A 22,549-nucleotide genomic window follows, 5' to 3' on the forward strand; every position below is an offset into this window, starting at 1 on the left:
CAAAAAAAAAAAAAAAAAAAAAAAAAAAAAAACAAAGGGCCTATCTTACTGCTAAATGTTTGAGAATTCGAAAATGGGACATACAAACCTTAACGAAATCGTCCAAAAGTAACAAGGAGTCCCTCGCATAACCTGCCTCGTGCAGAACTTGTCTCAAAACATCCTACGAAACACGCTAGGAACTTGTCAACACCTTAAAACGCGTTTCTCAGAAAGGAGAAAAGACAATAAGACAGATTAACCGAACTGCATAAGGTTCACAAGCATTATACTAGAAAACAATGAAGGAAAATTGCATGCAAATGCCAAAAGCTAGAAAGCAGCGTAAAATAATAAGTGTTGAATCTAATAGAATGGAATGCGGAATAGACACCTAATTATAGGCTTTCCCACAACATGCTATATATCGTATTTACAAATTCAATAAGAAACGATAGAAAACAGAAATAATGGTAAATTAGGCATAGAATGATTTGAACCTCTCTTTGCTTATCTGACATGAACGAGCCAGTCAAATCCTGAAGCACTTCTGTCATGTTATTGAATGAGACCTTCCCATTGCCATCAGAATCGTATACTTTGAAGATAACTAACGCATAAACACAATTCATCCAAATCAAACAAGAGATATGAAGGACTAAAATGAGAGTAAGAAATACATAAATACTACATGGTCACCAATTTACTATTCGAGCGACAGGAATAAGTTCAAAGCATAAAATAATTGATGTTATCATCACGGTGTTTCTTTGATATAAAATGGAAGCATAATATCAGCCTCTCAACTCCCAATCAGCACCCGTGCCCTTGAAGTACAGGGATTAGGGGAGGAATGCTTGTCGCAATAGTTCTTCCCCGAGACCCTGAGGGTTCATACACTACAATCAATGTTATATATCATCCCAAAGTTCAGTCCCTTTTTATAATAATTAGCACTTAGACGAATGATTTCAGCTTGTTGAGTAGTGCTAGTGCAATCCTCAGTTTTCAGAAGGAACAAGCAAAAAGAAGAACGAATATAATGCCAACCATGCTCTGATGATACTTTGGCTCTTAAGCTTTCACAAAGTAAAATAAAATTTTCAAACACCTACCAAATACACAGCATAGCAGGCATTTCAAGATAAGATTTTTTGAAGTAAGCCTTTGCCAAAAAATAGAGAACCAGAACTAAAGCTATCTATATAATACTTGAACCAGAAAAAAACAGTATTCTTCACGTCTTGAATGAACTAAACAAAGCATATCTACTAATCCACACATACGGAGCAGTTGAAGAGTAATCGGGTGGGGGTAAATAACCTACGTTCAAATTTTTGCCGCATGCTTGCTTTGGCACTAAAAGCTGACAAAAACGCTACAAAGTCCTTGAAGTTTAAGCCATCTACCATCTTGAGCAATCTCTGGAAGATTAAAAACAGATGAGATAATCAAATAACACCTGGGCCAAATTAAAACATAAACACAATGGCCCTATTTGGTAAATGGCTGTTAGCTGAGAGCTATTAGTTGATTGGGTTAGAAGGTATGATTAGTTGATAACATTAGGTGATTGTAGAAAGGTGTTTGGTAAATTAGCTGTTAGCTGATAGCTGTTTGGTATAATTTCTTTTCTCAAAAAGCTAATTGAAAAGTATTTTGAGTAGCCTTTTGAATTTTAGTATTTTGGAGCTACAAAAATCTTATTAACCAAACACTTATATTGATTTTTTAACCAAATCAAACAACTAATAGTGGTCAAATAAGCCAAAATTGGCTGATAGGCTGGTTATTTACCAAATAGGGCCAATATAAAACAACAGCATCACTTAATTATGGAAATGCAACCACCAATCACAACTGTACTTTCATCCCAAAAACCAACCTGAGATAGTGGATTCATGGCAAATTCTGGAACTGATAAAAACTCATCAGCTGATATGAACCCCTTGGCACTCCTATCAAGTTGGCAGAACCTCTGGTATAGTGACACTATTTCTTGCTGATTAACTAAATTTTCCATAAAAAAAAATTCAGTAGCAAATAGATCAAATCTATAAAAAGAAAACAAATAGATGCATCAATTAAAGATAGATTCTTACAGAGATGGTTACAGTGATCTTTAACGTCTTCAATGTCATACTGGGTCAACATTGAAGAAGCATTACCCATTGTTCAATCTCACTGTAAATCAACATTTTGCACCAATTATCAAAATCAAATCTTTTTCCACAAAAGAGTATAGCACTAATGATAAAAATCAAATCTTTTTGCACAAAACTAAGTTGAAAAGGCGAAGATGAGCTTGGGGCAACAGCCATGAAACAGAAAATTACATGAAATTCCAAGATTTTTGGTTGGCGGTGTGAAGGACAAGAGCAATGAGAAAGAAACTGCAAACCCAAAAATTTATAGAGTGGTACTAATAGTAGCAGCAGACGACAGTATTGGATTGAGATTCATTATTCAATTGGTCAGCATGGGATGGGAGCTCCAAAAAGATGAAAAGAATACCTTGTTCGTTCGTGTGTACAACACTCCAAATTGAAGAGGAATATATGATTGATTCTCTCCAGTCTTGCTATTTTCGATCCCTCACCTCGTACTTGTCGCCGTTTGGGATTTGTTTATTGCACGCAATGTCAGGACTTATTGTTTAATTTTGTTTTGGCGAGGACTGAAGGAGGGGGTCAACCCGTGCGCCCAGCTAACTTTTTGTTTAATCAATCCTTATAATTAAATTCTTAATAACTTTATATCTACCTCTCCAATCTACATCTATACTTCTCTAGAATCTAAAGCCAATAAAGTTAGGGCTTTAACAGAAAGAAAAAGAAATATTGGTATTAACTTTTTTTTTTTTACTTAAAAGCCAATAAAATTAGGGCTTTCTTATCATTTCCATTCTTTACCCTCTATTATATTATTTTCTTTTCTTAAATAATCTCAGATTCCGTTAGTATAAACTTTAGTAACGGAATATTCCGTTAACTTTTAACTTACTCATTAATTTCTATAAGAAAGGTCTTTGGTTCGAACCCTATTCTAATCAGAGTTGACATAATTATTAAATGAGTCACACTTGTGTGAGACCGTCTCACGGGTCTCAATTCGTGAGACGGGTCGAGTCAACATAATTTGAGTCATATTTAATTTATGGGTTTGCATTATGAGTTGGTTTTTTTGGGCGCTATTTTTCAACAATTGGATACGAGCTTTTTAAAGTCAATTTTATTTTGTTCAGCAATTTTTAAAGAATCCAATTCCCGTGGCCCCAATGTTACTTTATCTCAAATGTCAAAAATTTTAAAATTATGGAAAAATTACTCATTTAGGGGATTAGTAATGATCATTGTCACGCGCATTTTCATTTGTTGAAAGTTGATTGGATATAGGACATGAGAAAATAGTTTTTGCTATGTATAATTAATCAACATTTTAATCATCAAACACAATATTTAATAGCACAAATATACTACTTTATAGAACAAATATATAATCAACACTTTAAACATTAAATTTATACTTTATAGCCTAAATCTAGTACTTCATAGCACAAATGAACAATCAGCAATTTAATCATTAAAGCTAATACTTTATAGCATAAATCTAGTACTTTATATATATTACAAATATATAATCAACACTTAAAGTATTAAATCTAAGACTTTATAGCCTAAATCTAGTACTTCATAGCACAAATGAATAATCAACATTTTAACCATAAAATCTAATACATAGCCTAAATACAATATTTCATTGCACAAATGAATAATCATAACATTAACCATCAAACACAATACTTTATAACCTAAATATACTACTTTATAGCACAAATGAATAATCAACACTTTGACTTTTAAATCTAATACTTTATAGCCTAAAACTACTAGCTACTTCATAGCACAAATAAATAATCATAACTTTAATCATCAAACGCAACCTTTATAGCACAAATATACTATTTCATATAACAAATGAATAATCATAACTTTAATTATCAAACATAATACTTTATAGCACAAATAGACTACTTCTTAGCACAAATGAATAATCAGTACTTTAACAATTAAATCTAATACTTTATAGTCTAAATCTAGTACTTCATAGCACCAATAAATAATCAACACTTTAAGCATTAAATCTAATACTTTATAACCTAGATCTAGTACTTCATAGCACAAATGAATAATCATAACTTTAATCATCAAACACAAAACTTTATAGCACAAATAATAAACAACTTCATATAACCAATGGATAATCATAACTTTAATCATCAAACACAATACTTTATAGCACAAATATACTACTTCATAGCACAAATGAATAATCAACATTTTAACAATTAAACCGAATACTTTATAGTCTAAATCTAAGTACTTCATTGCACAAAGAAAATAAAATCAACATTTTAAGCATTAAATATAATACTTTATACCCTAAATCTAGTACTCCCTCTATCCCATTTTATCTGTCTTACTTACCATTCATTGGTCAAACCAACTCTTTCTTCTTTGTTTATTTTTTTTTATTTTTTACTTATTTTTAAATTGGATTTTTTGTGTTTAATAGTACTTTTAGTGTAGTTTCTAAATATATAAATTTTGTATATTACTACTAAACTTAATATTATGAAAAATTGAATTCAAAATAACTTCAGTCAAGCCTCGTTAATCGAACCAGACACATAAAATGGGACGGAGGGAGTACTTAATATCACAAATAAATAATCATAACTTTAATTATCAAACACAATACTTTATAGCAAAAATGTATAATAATCACTTTAAACATTAAATCTAATACTTTATAGCCTAAATCTAATACTTCATAAAACAAATGAATAATACTACCTCCGTCCCAAAATGGTTGTCTGATTCGTTTAACGAGGCTTGGCTGAAGTTATTTTTAATCCAATTTTTAATAATATTAAGTTTAGCATTAATATATAAAATTTATATATTTAGAAACTACATTAAAAGTACTATTAAACACAAAAAATTAAATTTGAAAATAATAAAAAATTACTAAAGAAAATAAGTAATGAAGAAAGAGTTGGTTTGACCAATGAATAGTAAATAGGACAAGTAAAATGTGACAGAGGGAGTAATAACTTTAAGACTTAAACATAATACTTTAAGCATTAAATCTAATACTTTATACCCTAAATGTAGTATTTCATAGCACAAATGAATAATCATAACTTTAAGACTTTTTTTTTTTTTTAAAGAAAGCAAATTCATTACTCCGAGGCCTCAGCCAAAAGTACATCAAGAACAAAGGGAGGAGGAACGAAATCCCATTCCCTGCAACCGGCGTTGAACACGGCGTCCCTAGCTAACAAATGGGCAACCGAATTCGCAGATCGTTTAACAAATCTAAAACTAATACTAGGGATAGTACTAGCTATTTCATGAATGTCTTTCACAATAAGATCAAATGAAGAATTATCGTTTGATTGCAATAGACCCTACGCTACCAACTGAGAATCAAATTCCACCTGGACTGCCGTAACACCCTTTTCTTTTGCCCAACGGATTGCATCCCTGAGAGCCACAGCTTCAGCATTCTTGACAAATAAAATTCCGGGTCTCTGTACTGATCTTGCTGCCACAAACTTACCATCAGAGTCTCTTAGCACACACCCACTGGTAGTAATCCTAGTTGAAGAGTCAAAGGGCCGCATCAGAATTTAATTTCAACCTCCCAGGGGGAGGCTTCTCCCATTTAGCAGTAGCATTAGAGCCGGCAGGTGACACTGGGCATTGATGAATGCTTTGCCAGGCCATCAAAAAACCTTTAGCTTCCTCCAAGATACTCCCATGAGTTCCTTTAATCTACTTCCATATTCTATTGTTCCTCTCCTTCCAAATGCTCCAAGCTACAGAAAAAAAGAGGCACAAGGAGGGTGTGTCCATGGTTGATAGAATGCGACTAATCCACTCGTGAAATTTTTCATTACCATAAACCACAATATCACCAAAATCTCTCCAACAATTGTTGACATACTCACAGTGTAAGAAAAGGTGAGGCACCGATTCTTGCTGGTCAGGACAAAGGGAGCAACCATGATTGATGATAACTCTTCAAACCCTCAGATTGTCCACTGTTGGAAGAATATTTGATAGGGCTTGCCATACAGAGTAAATACCCTTCTCCTCTGCACTCCAAATGATTTTATCTGCATGGTTGCCAAAAGGGATTGGAATGCTCAGAATCCTTTCACTGTCCTCCTTTATGAAAATATCATTGATCAATTCCACGTCCTAGTTACAGAGCTGAGTGTCCATTAGGGAGTGAACAGATGCATGTGCTAGTTCCTCATACATAGGAGTTGACACGAAAGGAGACACACTGTTGGGTAGCCATGGGTCCTTCCAGACATTGATCGACAATCCATTGCCTACTCTCCACCTACAATTATTATTAATTAAGGATTGGGATTCGATAATACTTCTCCATACGAAAGACGGACTGCCACCCAAATTAGCTTCATTGAAAGTTGATTTCGGGAAATATTTGACCTTGAATAGTCTAGAAGCCAAAGAATTTGGAAAGCGGATGAAGCGCCATGATTGTTTTCCAGTAAAGCTATGTTAAAGTCTCTTATCTTGTGAAATCCCATGCCACCAACCGATTTTGGTCTGCAAAGATCATCCTAGTTCTTCTAATGAATGCCTTTTTGATACACATGATTTTATACCATTATTTGTCCTACTATTCAGTAGTTTTGTTGCTTATTTCCTTTACCTTATACATTTAAGGCTCGTTTGTGTGTTACATTTGATCAATCTTAGTTTATTCACAAATGAGGAGTAAAGGAAGGATTTTCGGTCATCTCGGACAAGTTCTCAAGACATAAAGAACCTACCCCGGGACGGAAAGGAGCAACGGAGCACGAAAGGAGTCAGAAGTGGACCAGGAGGCTGCCTCACGGCCGTGACCTCCACCATGGACAGCAGTTGGCCACGGCACATCACGGCCCCGATCTCGGCCGTGATGGTGGTCGTGACCCGGCTGCTGTCTAGTATTTATTTCGCGTTTTTCCTGTATTTTGGGTGTTCCGAGCCCTAGTTTAGTTCAGTACAATTTTTCCATTCTTTAGAGTTTTCCATAGCATAGAATAGAGCAGATTTACACATTTGAATTCGGTTACAAGCTTGGAATCATTGTTTGGATTGGAATTGCTCTAAAGAATTGTTAGTAAAGTTTTCTCTTTCATTCTTTAATTTTGCTGCTATGATTTCAGAATTAAATTCTTGCTTTGCTTTGTTTACTTCAATTATGCGTGAGTAATTCGCTTATGGGTTTGGATTAGGGTGTTATTGTTAATCTTGATGTTCAAGTTGTGATTATTGCATAAAGGGATTGAATCTATTACCTAGGGTTTATGTTGATTTGGGGATTGCTTTCTACTTGTTATTGATTGATGGCCACAATTAATTGCTAGTCTAGGAAAGGGATTCATTACAACGGAAGTTGAATGGAGACCTCGAGCCTTACCAATTTCAATCTAATTTTCCTACTATGAGAATAGGGGTAAATTTTGGGGGCTTACAATGCTTAGGTGCTTAAGGTTATGATTGATGCATCACGAAAGTGGGGCAATTATAGCCTAATTCTGTTTATTGATTACGAAAATAGCTGAATTGAATTCTTATGTGCATTGCCCATAAATCCCTAGGTTAATTATTCTTTCCCTAATTCTGAGATTGTTAGAACATCAAGATTACAATTCCCATAATCTGACCCATTCCCTTATCATACAGTTAATTCATTAGTCAATTTATTTCTTTTAATTTTTCATCATTCAGTTATTAGTTGCTTGGATTCTAGTTGATTCACATACTCTAGTACAGTGTCTAGTATTCTTAATTCATACAATTACGTGTCATAGCCCCAATCCTCAGCGAAACGACAATTCACACCCATATTTACACTCACATTTATACTCATCACTTTTCCTTCCTCAAGCTGCCCCCTCCACCAAAATTTATTCAGAGCCAATTCAATCTTTTTGCAGAGATCAAGAGGGAGTAATAATATACTCATGTCATAAGTGGGGATGGATTGAAGAACATTCTTTATCAAAATTTCCCTTCCAGCCCGAGATAAAAATTTGCTATTCCAGCTGTTAATTCTCCCCACCACCTTTTCCTTGATGAAACCCAAAATTTCAGTCTTCCTCCTACCAACGAGAGAAGGCAGTCCCAAGTATTTGCCTTGGACAGAACCTTCTGATATGCCTAAGATCTCTAAGACCACTTCTCTGGAAAGGTTGTCAACGTTTCTGCTAAAAAAGAGCGAGGATTTACCACAGTTAATGGACTGCCTTGAGGCATCCGAAAATTCACATAGAATAGATTTCATCATATTTGCCTCTAGAGAATTCGCCCTGGAAAAAAGGAAACAATCGTCTGCAAAAATTAAGTGTGAGATGATTGGAGCCCCTCTAGAAATAGAGATACCATGAATAGATCCACTCTGCACTTCGGTGTTGATCAAGATACTCAAACACTCCATCATGAGGATAAAAACATAGGGAGATAAAGGATCTCCCCGTCTTAGGCCTCTCTGAGGTGAAATAGAGCCAATCTCCTTCCCTTCTTGCAAGACCATGTAATGGACAGAGCGAATGCACCCGGAAATCATGCTAACAAAGTCATAATGGAATCCCAATTTAGCTAGCACTCCTTCAACTAAATCCCAATTGACCCTACCATACGCCTTGCTCATGTCAAGTTTCATCCCAACCCAACCAATATTACCTTGAGTCTTCCGTCTCGAGTAATGCTGGACCTCGTAGGCAATAAGCAGATTGTCAGAGATTAATCTACCCGGAACGAACGCGCACTGAGACTTAGAGATGAGGTTATTAAGAAGCGGTTTGATTCTATTAGCCAAGGCTTTAACTAATATCTTATACAAAACGTTGCAGAGTGCGATAGGGCGTAGGTCTGCCATCGACTCGGGCTTGGACACCTTGGGAATGAGGACAATATGAGTATTGTTAGCATTAGGAAGGACTTTGGAAATTCTGAAGTTATCACAAAACTCAACAACATCCCTGCCAACTATATCCCAATATTGTTGGAAGAAACCCAGGGGTAAGCCATTTGGACCTAGAGATTTCTCGGGCTTCATATCAAACAGGGCGATTTTAATTTCCTCATTAGTGAAGCGTCTGACCAAAGCAGAGTTTTGAGCATTTGAGATTTTCTTGGTAAGGTTATCCAAAACTGGACTAAGGATACCCTGATCAGCTTGAAACAGATTAGTGAAATAGTTAATCATTAGGGTGTTCAAATCGATACCTCTTTCTGCCCAAACACCATCTGCATCCTTAAGCCTGTCAATGCGATTATTTTAGCACCTACGTCGAACAGAATTATGGAAATATGTGGTGTTTAAATCGCCATTCTTTAGCCAAAATTCCTTGGCTCGCTGCCTCCAATAGACGTTTTGCTGGTTAATGGCTTTAAGGTGAAAAAATTGGGCTTCATTAAAAAGAGCACAACCCCTCATATCCGACCTCCCCTTCAAAGACTCCATGCGTTTCTCCCAGTAGTCGATCCTCTTCTTAAAATTTTTGGTAAACATTCTCCCCCAACCCCATACAGCTTTGTTGCACTAGTCAATCCTCTCCAGTAAACCAAAACCACACGAAGAGCTCCAACTAGTAATAACCACCTCGCGACAAGCAGCCTCCTCAAGCCATAAACTTTCAAATCTGAACCTCCAGGTAAATGTATCTTGAGTACTAGACAAGACCTTCAAGTGATCGCTACGCGAAGAAACAATTGAAAAAGCCTTAGCCGCTCTGAACCTGTCTCTCCAAGCATTTGTGATACAAATATATGTGGGGTCCAATTTCAAACTGGGTCGGGTCAAAGTGGATTCGTGTTCTTCGTAGTTAGACGAAGGGATTGATATATTGTACAATTGTACACTCAAAATAGATAATGGGTGAATGAGAATTTGATTCTCAAAGTAGACCCATTTAAGTTGGAAATTGAAGGTAGCAAAGCTTTAAAGCAGTTTTTGTCTCACATTGGTTTAAAATGTGGATTTACACAACTATATATACAAGAGCCTTTCTAAGGCATATTGAATTGTATAGAATAGAGGCTCTCTCTCGCGCACAGGGGTGCAAATCAAACCCCAAAATGTGTCTGAAAAGGCTTCACTCGGGTAGCTCAGCTCATTGTGTTAGTGGGCTGCTAGCTAAGGCCGAATGGTTGCCCACTCGGATAGCAACCGTTCTGCGTCTTAATTCATTAGTTAAAGAATTAATTTTTGAATTAATTCTAATTTTTAATTACAAAGTTAATTCTCAGGTGAATGGTCAGCTATTACAGTGGTTTCATTGACTTATTTATTATCAGTTTTAATGCCATGATACAATGTTATTTAATCACTCAACTACTATATAGGTTGTAGTTGAGCAGGTCATTTTACACATAACACTAAAATCCTAAACTTTCACCTCTGGAAACCTTGTTCTTCCTTTTTCTCTACCATCTGTGTTTTTCCCACGTTCTAGTTCGATGGGTTCTAAGTTTGAGTGCTCATAACTTAGAACTGTAGTACGTTTTATCTTGGGAAACCTAGGCTGCAACGCTCCTAGCACCTTTGGGAGGAAGCAAATAAAGTTTTAAGGAGAGAGTGCAACTCGACTCGTACTTACAACCTATCTACCAAAATCCCTTTGTTCGTCCTTGCCTTGTTTATCAAGAAATAATAATCGTTCCGTAGGATTATTATGATTATATTTTTCATGTTTTCCACCAACAAGGAGTGTGCACTGAGCAGTCCTTGTTGACTTATTAAAATCCCACAAAACTTGGGATTAGTTAGCAATTAATATTCATAATTTACCCCTAACCTTGATTAATCACCTAAAATACATGCAAAAAATACACGGAATAAAATTTTTAAAAATCTTTTATTTTAAGCCATTGGTCTTCACAATTTAATGGATTGCATTTGTCCACAAGGACTCATTGGAAGGTTCGTGGATATCCATTTATTTTTAAAAAGAATAAAAAGGAAATTGTGACTCTTTTTATAGATTCTTGACTTTCCTCGACCTAACACAGAAGGTTGCAAAAGTTCAATACTTTTTGCAAGTCCAAGATCCATACGCGACCCTTAGAGTATTCCTATCAAAGGTTTTTACACGGTTTATGATGTCAGAACACTTGATGACTTGGATGAAAATAGAGGGAGAGAGTGAAGAATGAGGAGCCTCTGCATCCTTTGTTTTTTTTCCTTCCCCTCCCATTTTCTTTTTCCTAATCGCACTTACAAAAACTTCTAAAAAATTGCGAAATAACTCCAGTACTAAGGATGTTCTTATACAATGATCCTGAATTAATGTTTTTGTATTAGTGCTATTTTCTTAGTCGTTTTAGTTAATTATATTTTTCATTTTTTAGAACTAGTTTTAGAAAACTTTTATTAAGCTAAGTAGTGTTTGATGATTTAATAAAGAGTTAATTACAGTTTTTGTCCTAGATTTATTGGTGACCGTCCACTTTTAGTCCTTTTTTATCAGAACATCCTTATTATGTCCTAGTATTATTATGAAATGACCATTTTTTGTCTTTCGTCAACAAAATCGTTGAAATGTCGTTAAATACAAGGACGTTTAAATATTTTTTTATGTAAAGTATGTTGACCTACTATATTTTTATGTTTATTTTTTTGAAAAAGTTTCATAATTGAAGACCGAAATGCTCTTGTATTTAACGACATTTATACTGTTTTGTTGATAGAGAATCAGTCCACAGTACATCCCGAAATATTCTCGGGGTTATAAATTTAGTGGAATGAAATATAATACCCATAAATGCTAAAATCACCATTAACTACTTCACGTTTTTCTTTTTCGCTTCAAATTTAGTGGAATGGAATATAATACCCATAGGGTTATTATTTATTTATGTTTTTTTTAAAGGATTTGTTTATGTTTTTTGATGAATGCATGCATTTATGTTGCTCCATTTTCATTATACTTGAAGATATTACATCTTTTTTTATTTGGCAATTGTTGATTCCAATTACTATGGAGTATGGAAGGTATAGCTTTGTGAGAACGAGTAAATAATATAAAAATTTTTTCTTATCATCATCTTATGCCAATTTCATAATCAAAACTTGTGATAATGAAGGATTATGTGTAAACTTTTTCATTGCGTTTTTTGACTTTAGACAATTAAGATGCATGCAGTATGTGCTTCATCTTTTTGCCCAAGCCAATGGAAGAGAGGTAGAATTAAAATTTGGAGTGCTAGAGATGAGTAATGATGCTATATGATATGATAGATTATCAATAAGTTATGATGGATTACCAATAATTAAGCAATGACTCAAATATATTAAATTAAATAATATAAAGTATTAGGCACTTACCAAAGGTCTTGTGATTGAGTGACATAGCTATAACTTCTCAAATAAGAAGCCTTAGGTTCAAATCCTAGTGTAGGTTGAGGGGGTATTGACTTAGCTTTCTGTGTTTTAATAGGTTGAGAAGTCTCATGTTCGAATTCCAGTGGAGTCAATAGTTCTAAAAAATGTAACCCCAAACAATAACAATGTTTTTAATTGAGAAAAATTTTTTAAAATACCTTTAGGATTCTTTTTCCTTGGTAATTGGGAGAGTTTAAAATTGAGAAAAAAAATTTAAAATAAATTTAGGATTCTTTCTCCTTGATAATTGGGAGAGTTTAAAATTTACTATATTTCATATTTACCATTATATTTTTGGTGACATATTAAAAAACTGTCCTATAAAAATATTGTATTTGCCTCTCTCACCATATTTGCTATTGTTTTATCTATTTGAAGAAGGATACCACTTTGTCGTTAAAGAGAAAATCTCAACTTACTGAAAAAGTATGTATGTTGCCTTTTTTTTTTTTTTGGAAAATTTTATTTTGTGCGTGTGTATATATTATAACATTATTTACTATATATTATATATGTGCACTTAATATGTTATATACCTAAGTCCGTATAAATTTGTGGTAAGATGTTATATTTGTGTTTGGATATGATATTTTTATGTTTATAGGTGGTAAGAGTATATATTAGAAATTTAATAAATTTTTCAAAGAAATTTAAATAAGCCAAATGTTTAAAATAACTTTCTAGGTAATTTAACTAATATGTTTCAAGGATATATGCTAATTAATATTTTACCCAACAAATATATATATTTTTAAGAATCGAATTGGTAAGAAAGTAACAAACAGAACGAAACTATATTATACTCAATTCAAATGGTATGTTGCATTCAAATGAATGACCAAACCACTAAAATCCAAAATTTATTACATACAAAACTTATTATTTACTACATACAAAACTTATAGTAGCATAAATAATAGAAATTATCCAAAAACTTAAACCACCTTATACGCCAAGAAGGGTTAACATATAATGAAATAATTACTCCTAGAAAAAAAATAATATAAGATACGATAAAAGCTACCCTTAAAACAAACATATCCACTTCGTACCACCTTATTTCACTTGTTAACTGTGAGGTTGTTGCGGGAAATCTGGGTGATTCACTCATTTGGCTACAATTATTAGCTAGAGGAGCACCACAAAGATATGGATTTCCTTCATAGCTACTTTTGTCAAAAGTCCCAAATTGTCCTTTCATATCGGGAAGTCTGCCTGATAAGTTGTTGTGTGCCACAGAAAAAACTGCTAGAAAATTAAGATTCATCAACTCTGTGGGAACATTTCCAATTAAATTGTTGTAAGACAAATCTAAACTCTCTAATTGTCTTAGTCCCGAAAAAGTTTTGGGAATAAAACCTTCAATGTGGTTATGAGACAAATTCAATGTATGAATCCATTTGAGTTCACCTAATTCACAAGGGATTTTGCCTGTAAAGTTGTTGAATGACAAATCTAATCCAGACATTTGGTTGAGGATGCCACCTTCATAAGAGTTCAAGATTCTCTTCGTAACAAAGTCTATTATCACCAATTCAGAATACAACAAAGGATCCAAGAATACCACATACTCGTTGGGTAAAAACTTTCCATACGTAGTGGTAAATGTGTTGATTGGATAAATTGAGTAATCATTATTGGAAAAATCAACATCGTTGCCTGTTGATTTTCCAAATATAATATTGTTGATGCATCGAGGTATTGGACCATATAAGTGGTTATTTGAAAGATCAATCAAGTTTAGGTTTCGTAACCTACACAATTGATTTGGAAATAAGCCACTCAATTGATTGCCACCTAATAAAAGAACCCTCAAGTCTTCTGCACCAATTATAGAAGAAGGAAGATTGCCCGAAAAATCGTTACCTTTGATATCCAATGACAATAAAGTTGATGAATTGAATAGAGTTTCAGGTATTGATCCACTAAATCTGTTTGATTGGATAAGTAGATGTTGAACATTAAATGGACATGAGGGCAATGGTCCTGAAAGGGAATTGTGAGAGACATCAAGAAGAAAATCAGCAGTAATTCCGCACGGTAATTGACCTTGGAGAGAGTTATTTCGAATGATAACAGCTCGTAAATATGTAAGGTTACTTATCCAGCTGTCTAGTTCACCTAAAAATTGATTGTTGCTTGCATCTAAGACCTGTAAGGGTTGACTTCTACTGATTGAGATTGACATAGGTCCTGAAAATATGTTATCCTCCAATTTCAATACCTGCAAATTGGTCATGTTGAAATGGCTTGAGAGTATTTCTCCATGAAATCCATTAGCTGATAGTATCAATACTGCCAAATAATTGAGGCATCTTGAAACCATTTCCTTGGCAATTTCCCCAGTGAAATAGTTGTTCGACAAATCAAGAAAAACTAATTGACTCATATTGCAAAAAGAGGATGGAACAAATTCTATGAAGTGGTTTTTGGATAGATTTAGGTAAACAATTTGTGGAAGTATAAACCCAAAATTCTCTTGAAGCTTTCCGTTTATTTGATTGTCAGATACATCCATCTCAACAATACTAGTATTAAGATGCAGTGGTAGATGCAACTGCCCTGTGAGAGAGTTGTTTCTTAGCATTAGAACATGAAGATCTGAATTGTTCTTAATAACCCACGTAGGGAAACCTCCTCTCATATTGTTATGAGAGAGGTCAAGTTCCCTAAGCATGCTTTGATATTTAAGAAAAGTTGGAACCTTGCCGCTCTGTTGATTAAGGTTACAACTTGCTAATACTAAGACTTCCAACTGAAATTTGGGGATTGTCCAATTTGAATCTTCAGTTTCCACAGCTAAGTTACCATTGTTGTCTATCTCAACCAACTTGAGTTTCGAGTGATTGGCTAACAAGCTAAAAGAGAATTTGCCCTCAAAATTATTATTGAGAAGGATGATGGATTCCAAGGATTTGAGGTTGGGGAAAATAAATGAAATCTCTCCTTTGAATAGGTTTTCAGAAAGGTCTAAAACTCTAAGGGAGCTCAAGTTACCGAAGCAGGGAGGAAGGACTCCTTCGAAGTTATTAGTATTAAGGTACAACTCCTCAATATTTTTTAGTTTACAAAATCCTGCAAATTAAATTTAGTAGCACAATAAATATGATGATATTCTTAAAAACTAAAACGCTTAATGAGGGATAGGTTGATGAAAAACATATGATTTTTTTTTTTTTGGTAAATTTTACCTTGATCAGACAAAGTTCCATTGAGCTGATTGCGTGCCAATGACAATGCAACAAGAGCAGACAAGTTTCCGATAGTGGGAGGAATGCTCCCTTCGAAATCGTTCTCACTCAAGTCCAGGACCTTTAAATTCTTGAACAATGTAAAATCTAGCAAAAGAAATAAATAAGGATATAATAACTTAGCTTTGATATTCTTTAAATGTGAAGATGACTTTATTGGCATGTTATAGAACATTCTATTGATGGAAAAATTAAATATATTATTATATAAATGGTAAATTCTAATGAATAGGACTTCATGATCTCTAAAAAATTTGTATGCAGTAAAAAAATAAAATAAAAAAAACATGTCCCCACAGAAAAATTTAGATATTTGATATGGTAAATTAAAGCTTTGTAACATATATTGTTGTTGAATAAGAATATATACCAAGATCTGTGAGCCAGTCATCGAACTTGTTAGCTTTAAGATCCAACACTCGCAAATTTGTCAAATTAGATAAGTCTGTTCATCATTATGTAAATTAAAACATTAATGAACTGTAAAAGAATACCGTATATATGACTTATATATGTAGTGTACGTTCCTTAAGTAAGCATACCTTGAAGAGGAAGACTGTTATAAAAATATACTTGAAAATTGTCACTAAGATTCAACGATCTGAGTGTTGTGAGGCGACCAATAGACCTCAGGGTGTTTGAATCTTGAAAAAAAGAATTAGATCCAAGATTCAAAGTCTCCAACCTCTTCAAATGGATTAACTTATCAAAACCTGTTGACAACAAAAGAGAATATATAATAACATGCACTGCACTGCACACATATAAATTAAAAAAAATTACTATTCCCAATATTGAAAATGAAATCATTGAGGTGAATATATATGAGCGTGAGCTTACCATGGTTAGGAAAACAATCACGAAAACAATTTTCACGTAACTCCAAATTTACCAACTCTTCAAAAGGACTAAATAGGGACACATTGAAACTATATTCGACCACCTCTTTATCATAACCATACACAATTGGATATACCAGATGGTTTAGTGTGAGGTCCGTTACACGACCTGTTGTGGGATTGCAACTTACCCTCTCCCATGTACAACAATCATCTCCCTTGTCAACCCATGTCGGTAGAGTATGACCTGCAGCAGGTGTACCATTGTTAATGTTCATAAAAAATGCTTTGATGTAAAGCAAAGCCATTTTTTCCTCTTTCACACAACATTCATGGCCTCCCCATTCTAAAACTATTAACAAACTCCATAAAAGCCACACAACTAGTAGGCTCCTCATTGGAATAGTATTCAGTATATATTTGAGCACAATGCAAGTACGTACTAGTGAAGTGTACGTATTTTGTGTAATGTGATGCAAAGTTAAATCCACCAGCCTGCTATATATAATAAGGAATGACCAAACACTAAAACATAATTCCTTGGAACAAACTTCTGACAAATTCATTATTACATTTTTATTTTCTTACCCAAATCATACGAAATCTCAAATATTAATAGTGGCTTGCTTGACTCCTATAATGTGAGTCAAGCTTCCGTCTTTTTCACGCACTTCTCTTTAATTAAATGGGTCGTACCGATCCTTATATGTGACACGAATCGGTTTGGATCAACATGTGAATTTAATACTTATTTGCACAAATATCATATCTATATTCTTAAATGTAATACTAATCAGAAATAAAGTCTTTGTTACTTATAAAGGAAAATGTAATATTTTTTAGGAAAAATATAAGGTCCGTTTACTAACTAAAAAATTTTCTTAGTTTTCTGAAAAAGAAAAACTGGAGAATTGGAGAACAGATTAGAAAACATGTTTACTAACACAATTTTTCATTTTAAAAACATTAAATAATCTTACAATTTTCTAAAAAAACTGAAAAACTATTAAAAATTGTTTTCTAAATAGAAAACAAAATCATATATCACATGTTTGGCTATATGTCACTATAACCACATTTTCACCATTACCTATTTACATATTTACTCATTACTATGATTACATTCATTATCATAACTTATCACCATCTTTTATCTTTATTACTTGAATTACTTATTTAAATATAACTTATTTACTTATGCTTAAAAACTTAAAGTTATACATTATTTACATTATCAAAATTCCAAATTGAACTCTATATACCAAGTTTTTTATTTTGATTGAATTCAATTGATCATTAGTTTGGATATTTTTAATTATGTTATATCATAATATAAGTTTCATCCTTCACATATATTACTATATTAGAATTCAAATTAAAAGTTATATATTTATATACATGTGATTCAAATGGATATATCTAAAAATATTTTAAATATTAACTCAAAAAAATATTAATATTATCTAAAATAAATTTTAGGTGAAATTAATATGTTATTGATTCGGATATATTTTTAGTTATTATGTTATATAAAAATATAAATTTGGTTCGGATATCAAATGTAAAATCTTACATATATTGGAATTAAAAGTAAAAATTATATTTATTCTATTTATATTAAACCAAATATATTTTAAAACATTTTAAATATAAGGTTAAAAAATCACTCGAAATGAAAATTTTGTTAATTTTACAACATTAATCTAAAAGTATAAATTTTAAAAAATAAGTGTTAGTAAACAAGTTTTCTAAACAAAAAAAAATGAAAACTGAAAAATTAAAAAACAGAAAATAGAAAAAAAAATTTGTTAGTAAACGGTCCCATAACTTTTACATTTTAATGTAAAAGTATTATATTGTTTTATCAAAAGTATTACATTTTTCCTAATAAATAATGTTAGCAAGTGTTTGTTACTTAAGGAAAATATAATACCTTTTAGGATTAAAAAAAATCCGAGTCTATGTTCACAATTTCAGAACTTTATAGTAATAATTTTATATCTCAATATACAAAATTACATTACTCAATATTCACAAATTTTGAACTTTCACAATTTTGTTATATAGATTCAAAAATTGTGTTATACTATTGAATATAGAGTTATGAAATTGTGAACATAGAGTTCTAAAATTGTGAACATGGACTCGGATCCACCTTGCAAGGCGGACCTGGGTCCATGGTATAACAACTACTGGTCAGGGTAAATTTTACTGTGGACCATGGTTCATGTAACAACATAGACCATAAAGTAAAATAACATATTACAATTCTAATTATATATACTTTAATTTCATTTGACAGTATTACTTTGTTTTTTAGTTTCATTTTTCACACATTAGTTTTATTATAGAAACACTAAAGTATCATTTTAATTCTACTACAATTTCATTTGACAATGTACGTTATTGTATAGTTTCATTTTAGTAATACTAAAGTACTCCGTATTATTTTAACTCTATTACAGTTTCATTTGACAATCGTATTGGACAATGGTTCACATAGCGCTGTGTGGGCCATGATCCACTGTATAACAACTGGCTGGTCTATGAAGATTTAAATAGAGTTATAATTGTATTATTTAACATTATAATTTACACTTACTTTAAAGTAACTAGCTTAGATGGACAAGAGATTAAAACAATTATCCATACGATGGTTATACTGTGGGCCATGGATGGCTGATACTGCAATTGTGTTGAATTGATACTGCAGTTGTGTTGAACGGATATTGCAGTCGTTGTGCTGAAAGGAAACTACAATTGCGCGGAACAGAGGCCGTGTCATCCGTTTAGAACTGCAGTTGTGTTGACCTGATACTGCAGTTGTGTTAAACGGGTAGTGCAGTTGTGTTGAACGAATGAACAGTCTCTGTTCCGCGCAACTGCAGTTTCCTTTCAACACAACTGCAGTATCTTTTCAACACAACTGCAGTATCAGTCATGATCATGGTCCACAATATAATTTGCGTAGAAGCTTATCAATAAAATTCACATTATGATGTTTATTTAAGTAAAATACAATAGAATCACATATCGCACAAGTTTTTAAATAATAAAAGACGAAGCCGTATGGGTCTTGGTTATGGGCTGGAGGGAGGAGGACTATTGTGCCTCCGGTGAACCGTTGGCTGGTCCTGGACCCGTCGACGGTCGATGAAACACCGGTGGATGGTGGAGCAGTGCGTGAAACCGTTACTTCCGTTGGGCCATTAAATGCCCATTTAGGGGGTGATAAATGCATTCAATCCATGATTATTGAGGGAGAAGGTGGTAGTTGTGGAGGTCTTAATTATGGGGAGGGACTTAATGCTGGAGGAAGAGTAGTGGTGTGCATGGGTAGTAACTCTTCAGTTACAGAGTGTGAGGAGGGTGAGGGGGTGGTAATTACTGATCAAAAATGAAAACGAAGAGAGTGCGGTGGGGTGAGTGGGGAGGAGTTTTTGTCTAGTATTTCACCAATGGTCATTGAGAAGCAGTCTTCTGGTGATGAGGTGGGTCCTGGTTTCCAGGCCCACCCGACCCAATGAGTTGCCTAAGTTGGAACTACCGTGGGTTGGGTAACCCATTGGCAGTTCAGTCTTTATTGGGCTTGGTTTCTCAATACAAGCCTGATATTGTTTTCTTGTCTGAGACTATGAGTTCGAGTAGACGTATGGAGGGGCTGCGTGTGCGGCTTAAGTTCGATAATTGTTTTGTGGTTGATGCAATTGGCCGGTGTAGGGGATTGTCGTTGCTTTGGAACGGAGGTGTGAGTGTGGAAGTGGTGGGGGTACTCTAATCACTACATTGATGCGAAGATGAGTGGCGATGGGGGTGCTCCAGCTTGGCGGTTAACAGGTTATTATGGGCACCCGGACAGGAGGCGCCGTAGTGAGTCATGGGACCTATTAAGGTACTTATCTGCTCTTAACTCTCTACCTTGGGCTGTTATAGGAGATTTCAATGATCTCTTATGGGATTTTGAGAAGCGAGGGAGAGTTCCTCACCCCCCTTGGCTTCTTCGAGGGTTCCGGGAGGCTGTGCGTGAGAGTGGGTTACATAATATGGAGTTTGATGGCTTTCAATTTACTTGGGAAAGGGGTAGGGGGTCTCATAATTGGGTTCAAGAAAAGTTGGATCGAATATTGATTTCAGGGGGGTGGCGGGATATTTTTCCTAGGGCGAGGAGGAGGTCTGTTGAGGGAGGGAGTAGTGATCATCTACCGTTATTATTGACAACAAATGGTAGTGCTGTTGTGAGGGTTAGACGGCACCCTAGATACGAAAATGCTTGGGGACGGCATCCTGGTTGTTGACCTGTGTTGGAAGGTGCTTGGCGGGCTTCCTTTGGTCGGAGTATTGTGGAACGTTTAGAGGACTGTGGCCGTAGGGTGTGGGTTTGGGGTTCGAGGGTTAACAGGGCTGAGGGGATAGAATTGCGGCGGTGTGAGGCACAGTTAGGTCTTCTGAGAGGGCGGCGAGATGATGGGGGTGTGAGGAGTTTTGGTGAAACCCAGCAGCGGTATTTAAGTTTGCTTCAAAACCATAGTGACAAGTGGAAGCAACGGGCGAAAGAGTTGTGGTACACGAGTGGTGATCAGAATTCCTGTTTCTTCCATGCGTCCGTGAACAGTCGTAGAAGGCGAAATAGAATTCATGAGTTGAGGGAGCCGGGCGGGGCAATGGTGATGGAGGAGGCACAGATGGGGGACGTTATGTCTCGGTATTTTTCCGAGCTATTTACGTCCGATGAGGGGGATGCGCGGCCTGTTGTGGCGTGTCTGGAGCAGCGACTCATGACTGAACAAAATGATGAATTGGTTCGGCTGGTTGATGCGAAAGAAGTGTAGGCTGCCTTGTTTTCTATGCATCCTGATAAGTCCCCAGGTCCTGATGGTCTCTCTCCGGCGTTCTATCAGACTCACTAGGACGACTTGTGTGATGAGGTAGTCTCCTTTTGCCATGATTTTGTAGCTTCTGGTCACTTACCTGCTCGTGTGAATGATACACACATTGTGTTAATCCCGAAAGTTAAATCCCCGTCTTTAATGTCTGAGTTTCGCCCAATATCACTTTGCAATGTTCTCTATCATATCCTTGCAAAAGTTTTAGCCACTAGAATGAGGGGTTTGTTGAATTCTTTGGTGTCTAGTGCACAGAGTGCTTTCATTCCGGGTAGGTCTATAGTCGATAATATTCTTATTGCCTTTGAGTCGGCCCATTCTTTAAATAGACATCGGGGTGTGAGGGGTGGTTTTGGGGCTCTTAAAGTTGATATGAGCAAAGCTTACGACCGGGTGGAGTGGGGGTTTTTGGAGAAAGTCATGCACGGGTTGGGGTTTAGTGAGCGTTGGGTGCACTTGATGAGGGAGTGTGTGTCTACGGTACAGTACAAAGTGTTGATGGAGGGAAAAGAATGGGGCCCTATTATTCCGGGGCGGGGGTTGAGACAAGGGGATCCTCTCTCTCCGTGTTTGTTTATTCTGGTGGCCGAGAGCCTTAGTGCCATGTTGTATGCTCAAGAGAGGGAAGGGTCTTTGCATGGGGTTAAAGTTGCTAGAACCGCTCCACCCGTGTCCCATTTATTTTTTGCCGATGATTGCTTGTTCTTTTTTCGGGCTAATAACCTTGAGGCGGGAGTTATTAGAGAGATTTTAAGGGAGTATGGTGAGGTGAGTGGTCAAAGGGTGAATCTGGACAAAACTTCTATTGTGTTCGGCAGAAATGTTCATAGGGAGGATAAGGAGGTCGTTTGTGAGGTCCTGGGGGTTCATGAACAGCAAGGGCGGGGGAAGTATTTGGGTTTGTCGGGCTATGTGGGGCGCCGAAAGAGGGAGATTCTTGGTTTTGTCCGGGATAGGGTGCGGGCGAGGATTTCTAGTTGGGGTAATAGGTTCTTATCTCGGGCTGGTAGGGAGGTTTTATTGAAAACAGTGCTGCAAAGTATTCCTAATTATGCTATGCAGGTTTTCTTATTGCCTAAAAGTTTGAGTGTGGAGATTGAGAGGCTCATGAATTCTTATTGGT

General features: G+C 35.1%; 2 protein-coding genes across 3 annotated transcripts in view; both read right to left on the reverse strand.

The window, feature by feature from the left end:
• The window catches only part of LOC116010004 (calcineurin subunit B-like), a 4,139-nt gene extending 1,488 nt beyond the window's left edge, over nucleotides 1–2,651 (reverse strand). Inside the window, exons 1-6 of one of the 2 annotated variants that reach the window (XM_031249259.1) lie at nucleotides 2,494–2,651; nucleotides 2,082–2,163; nucleotides 1,865–1,989; nucleotides 1,307–1,403; nucleotides 480–589; nucleotides 89–163 (exon numbers count right to left, since the gene is read on the reverse strand). In XM_031249259.1, the coding sequence (XP_031105119.1) occupies nucleotides 89–163; nucleotides 480–589; nucleotides 1,307–1,403; nucleotides 1,865–1,989; nucleotides 2,082–2,151 (477 nt within the window). In that variant the 5' untranslated portion in view covers nucleotides 2,152–2,163; nucleotides 2,494–2,651. The other variant, XM_031249261.1, reaches the window with a different exon arrangement.
• A 10,637-nt stretch (nucleotides 2,652–13,288) lies between these two features.
• On the reverse strand, nucleotides 13,289–16,958 carry LOC116009993 (receptor-like protein 14). Its single transcript, XM_031249231.1, has 5 exons — nucleotides 16,545–16,958; nucleotides 16,247–16,417; nucleotides 16,075–16,149; nucleotides 15,645–15,791; nucleotides 13,289–15,528 (listed from the first exon to the last, which is right to left on the reverse strand). Exons 1-5 carry the CDS (start codon nucleotides 16,939–16,941, stop codon nucleotides 13,340–13,342), a joined length of 2,979 nt encoding a protein of 992 aa, XP_031105091.1. The 5' UTR covers nucleotides 16,942–16,958; the 3' UTR covers nucleotides 13,289–13,339.
• Between the last annotated feature and the right edge of the window lie 5,591 nt (nucleotides 16,959–22,549).

The sequence above is a fragment of the Ipomoea triloba genome, chromosome 2 (genome assembly GCF_003576645.1).
Source record: "Ipomoea triloba cultivar NCNSP0323 chromosome 2, ASM357664v1".
NCBI classification, from domain to species: Eukaryota; Viridiplantae; Streptophyta; class Magnoliopsida; order Solanales; family Convolvulaceae; genus Ipomoea; species Ipomoea triloba.

Coding starts and splice junctions, on each gene's coding strand:
- LOC116009993 (XM_031249231.1), bottom strand. CDS start 16,941: ATGAGGAGCCTACTAGTTGTGTGGCTTTTATGGAGTTTGTTAATAGTT. Junction 16,418..16,544: donor TGATTGTTTTCCTAACCATG/GTAAGCTCACGC, acceptor TGTTGTCAACAG/GTTTTGATAAGTTAATCCAT. Junction 16,150..16,246: donor TAACAGTCTTCCTCTTCAAG/GTATGCTTACTT, acceptor AATGATGAACAG/ACTTATCTAATTTGACAAAT.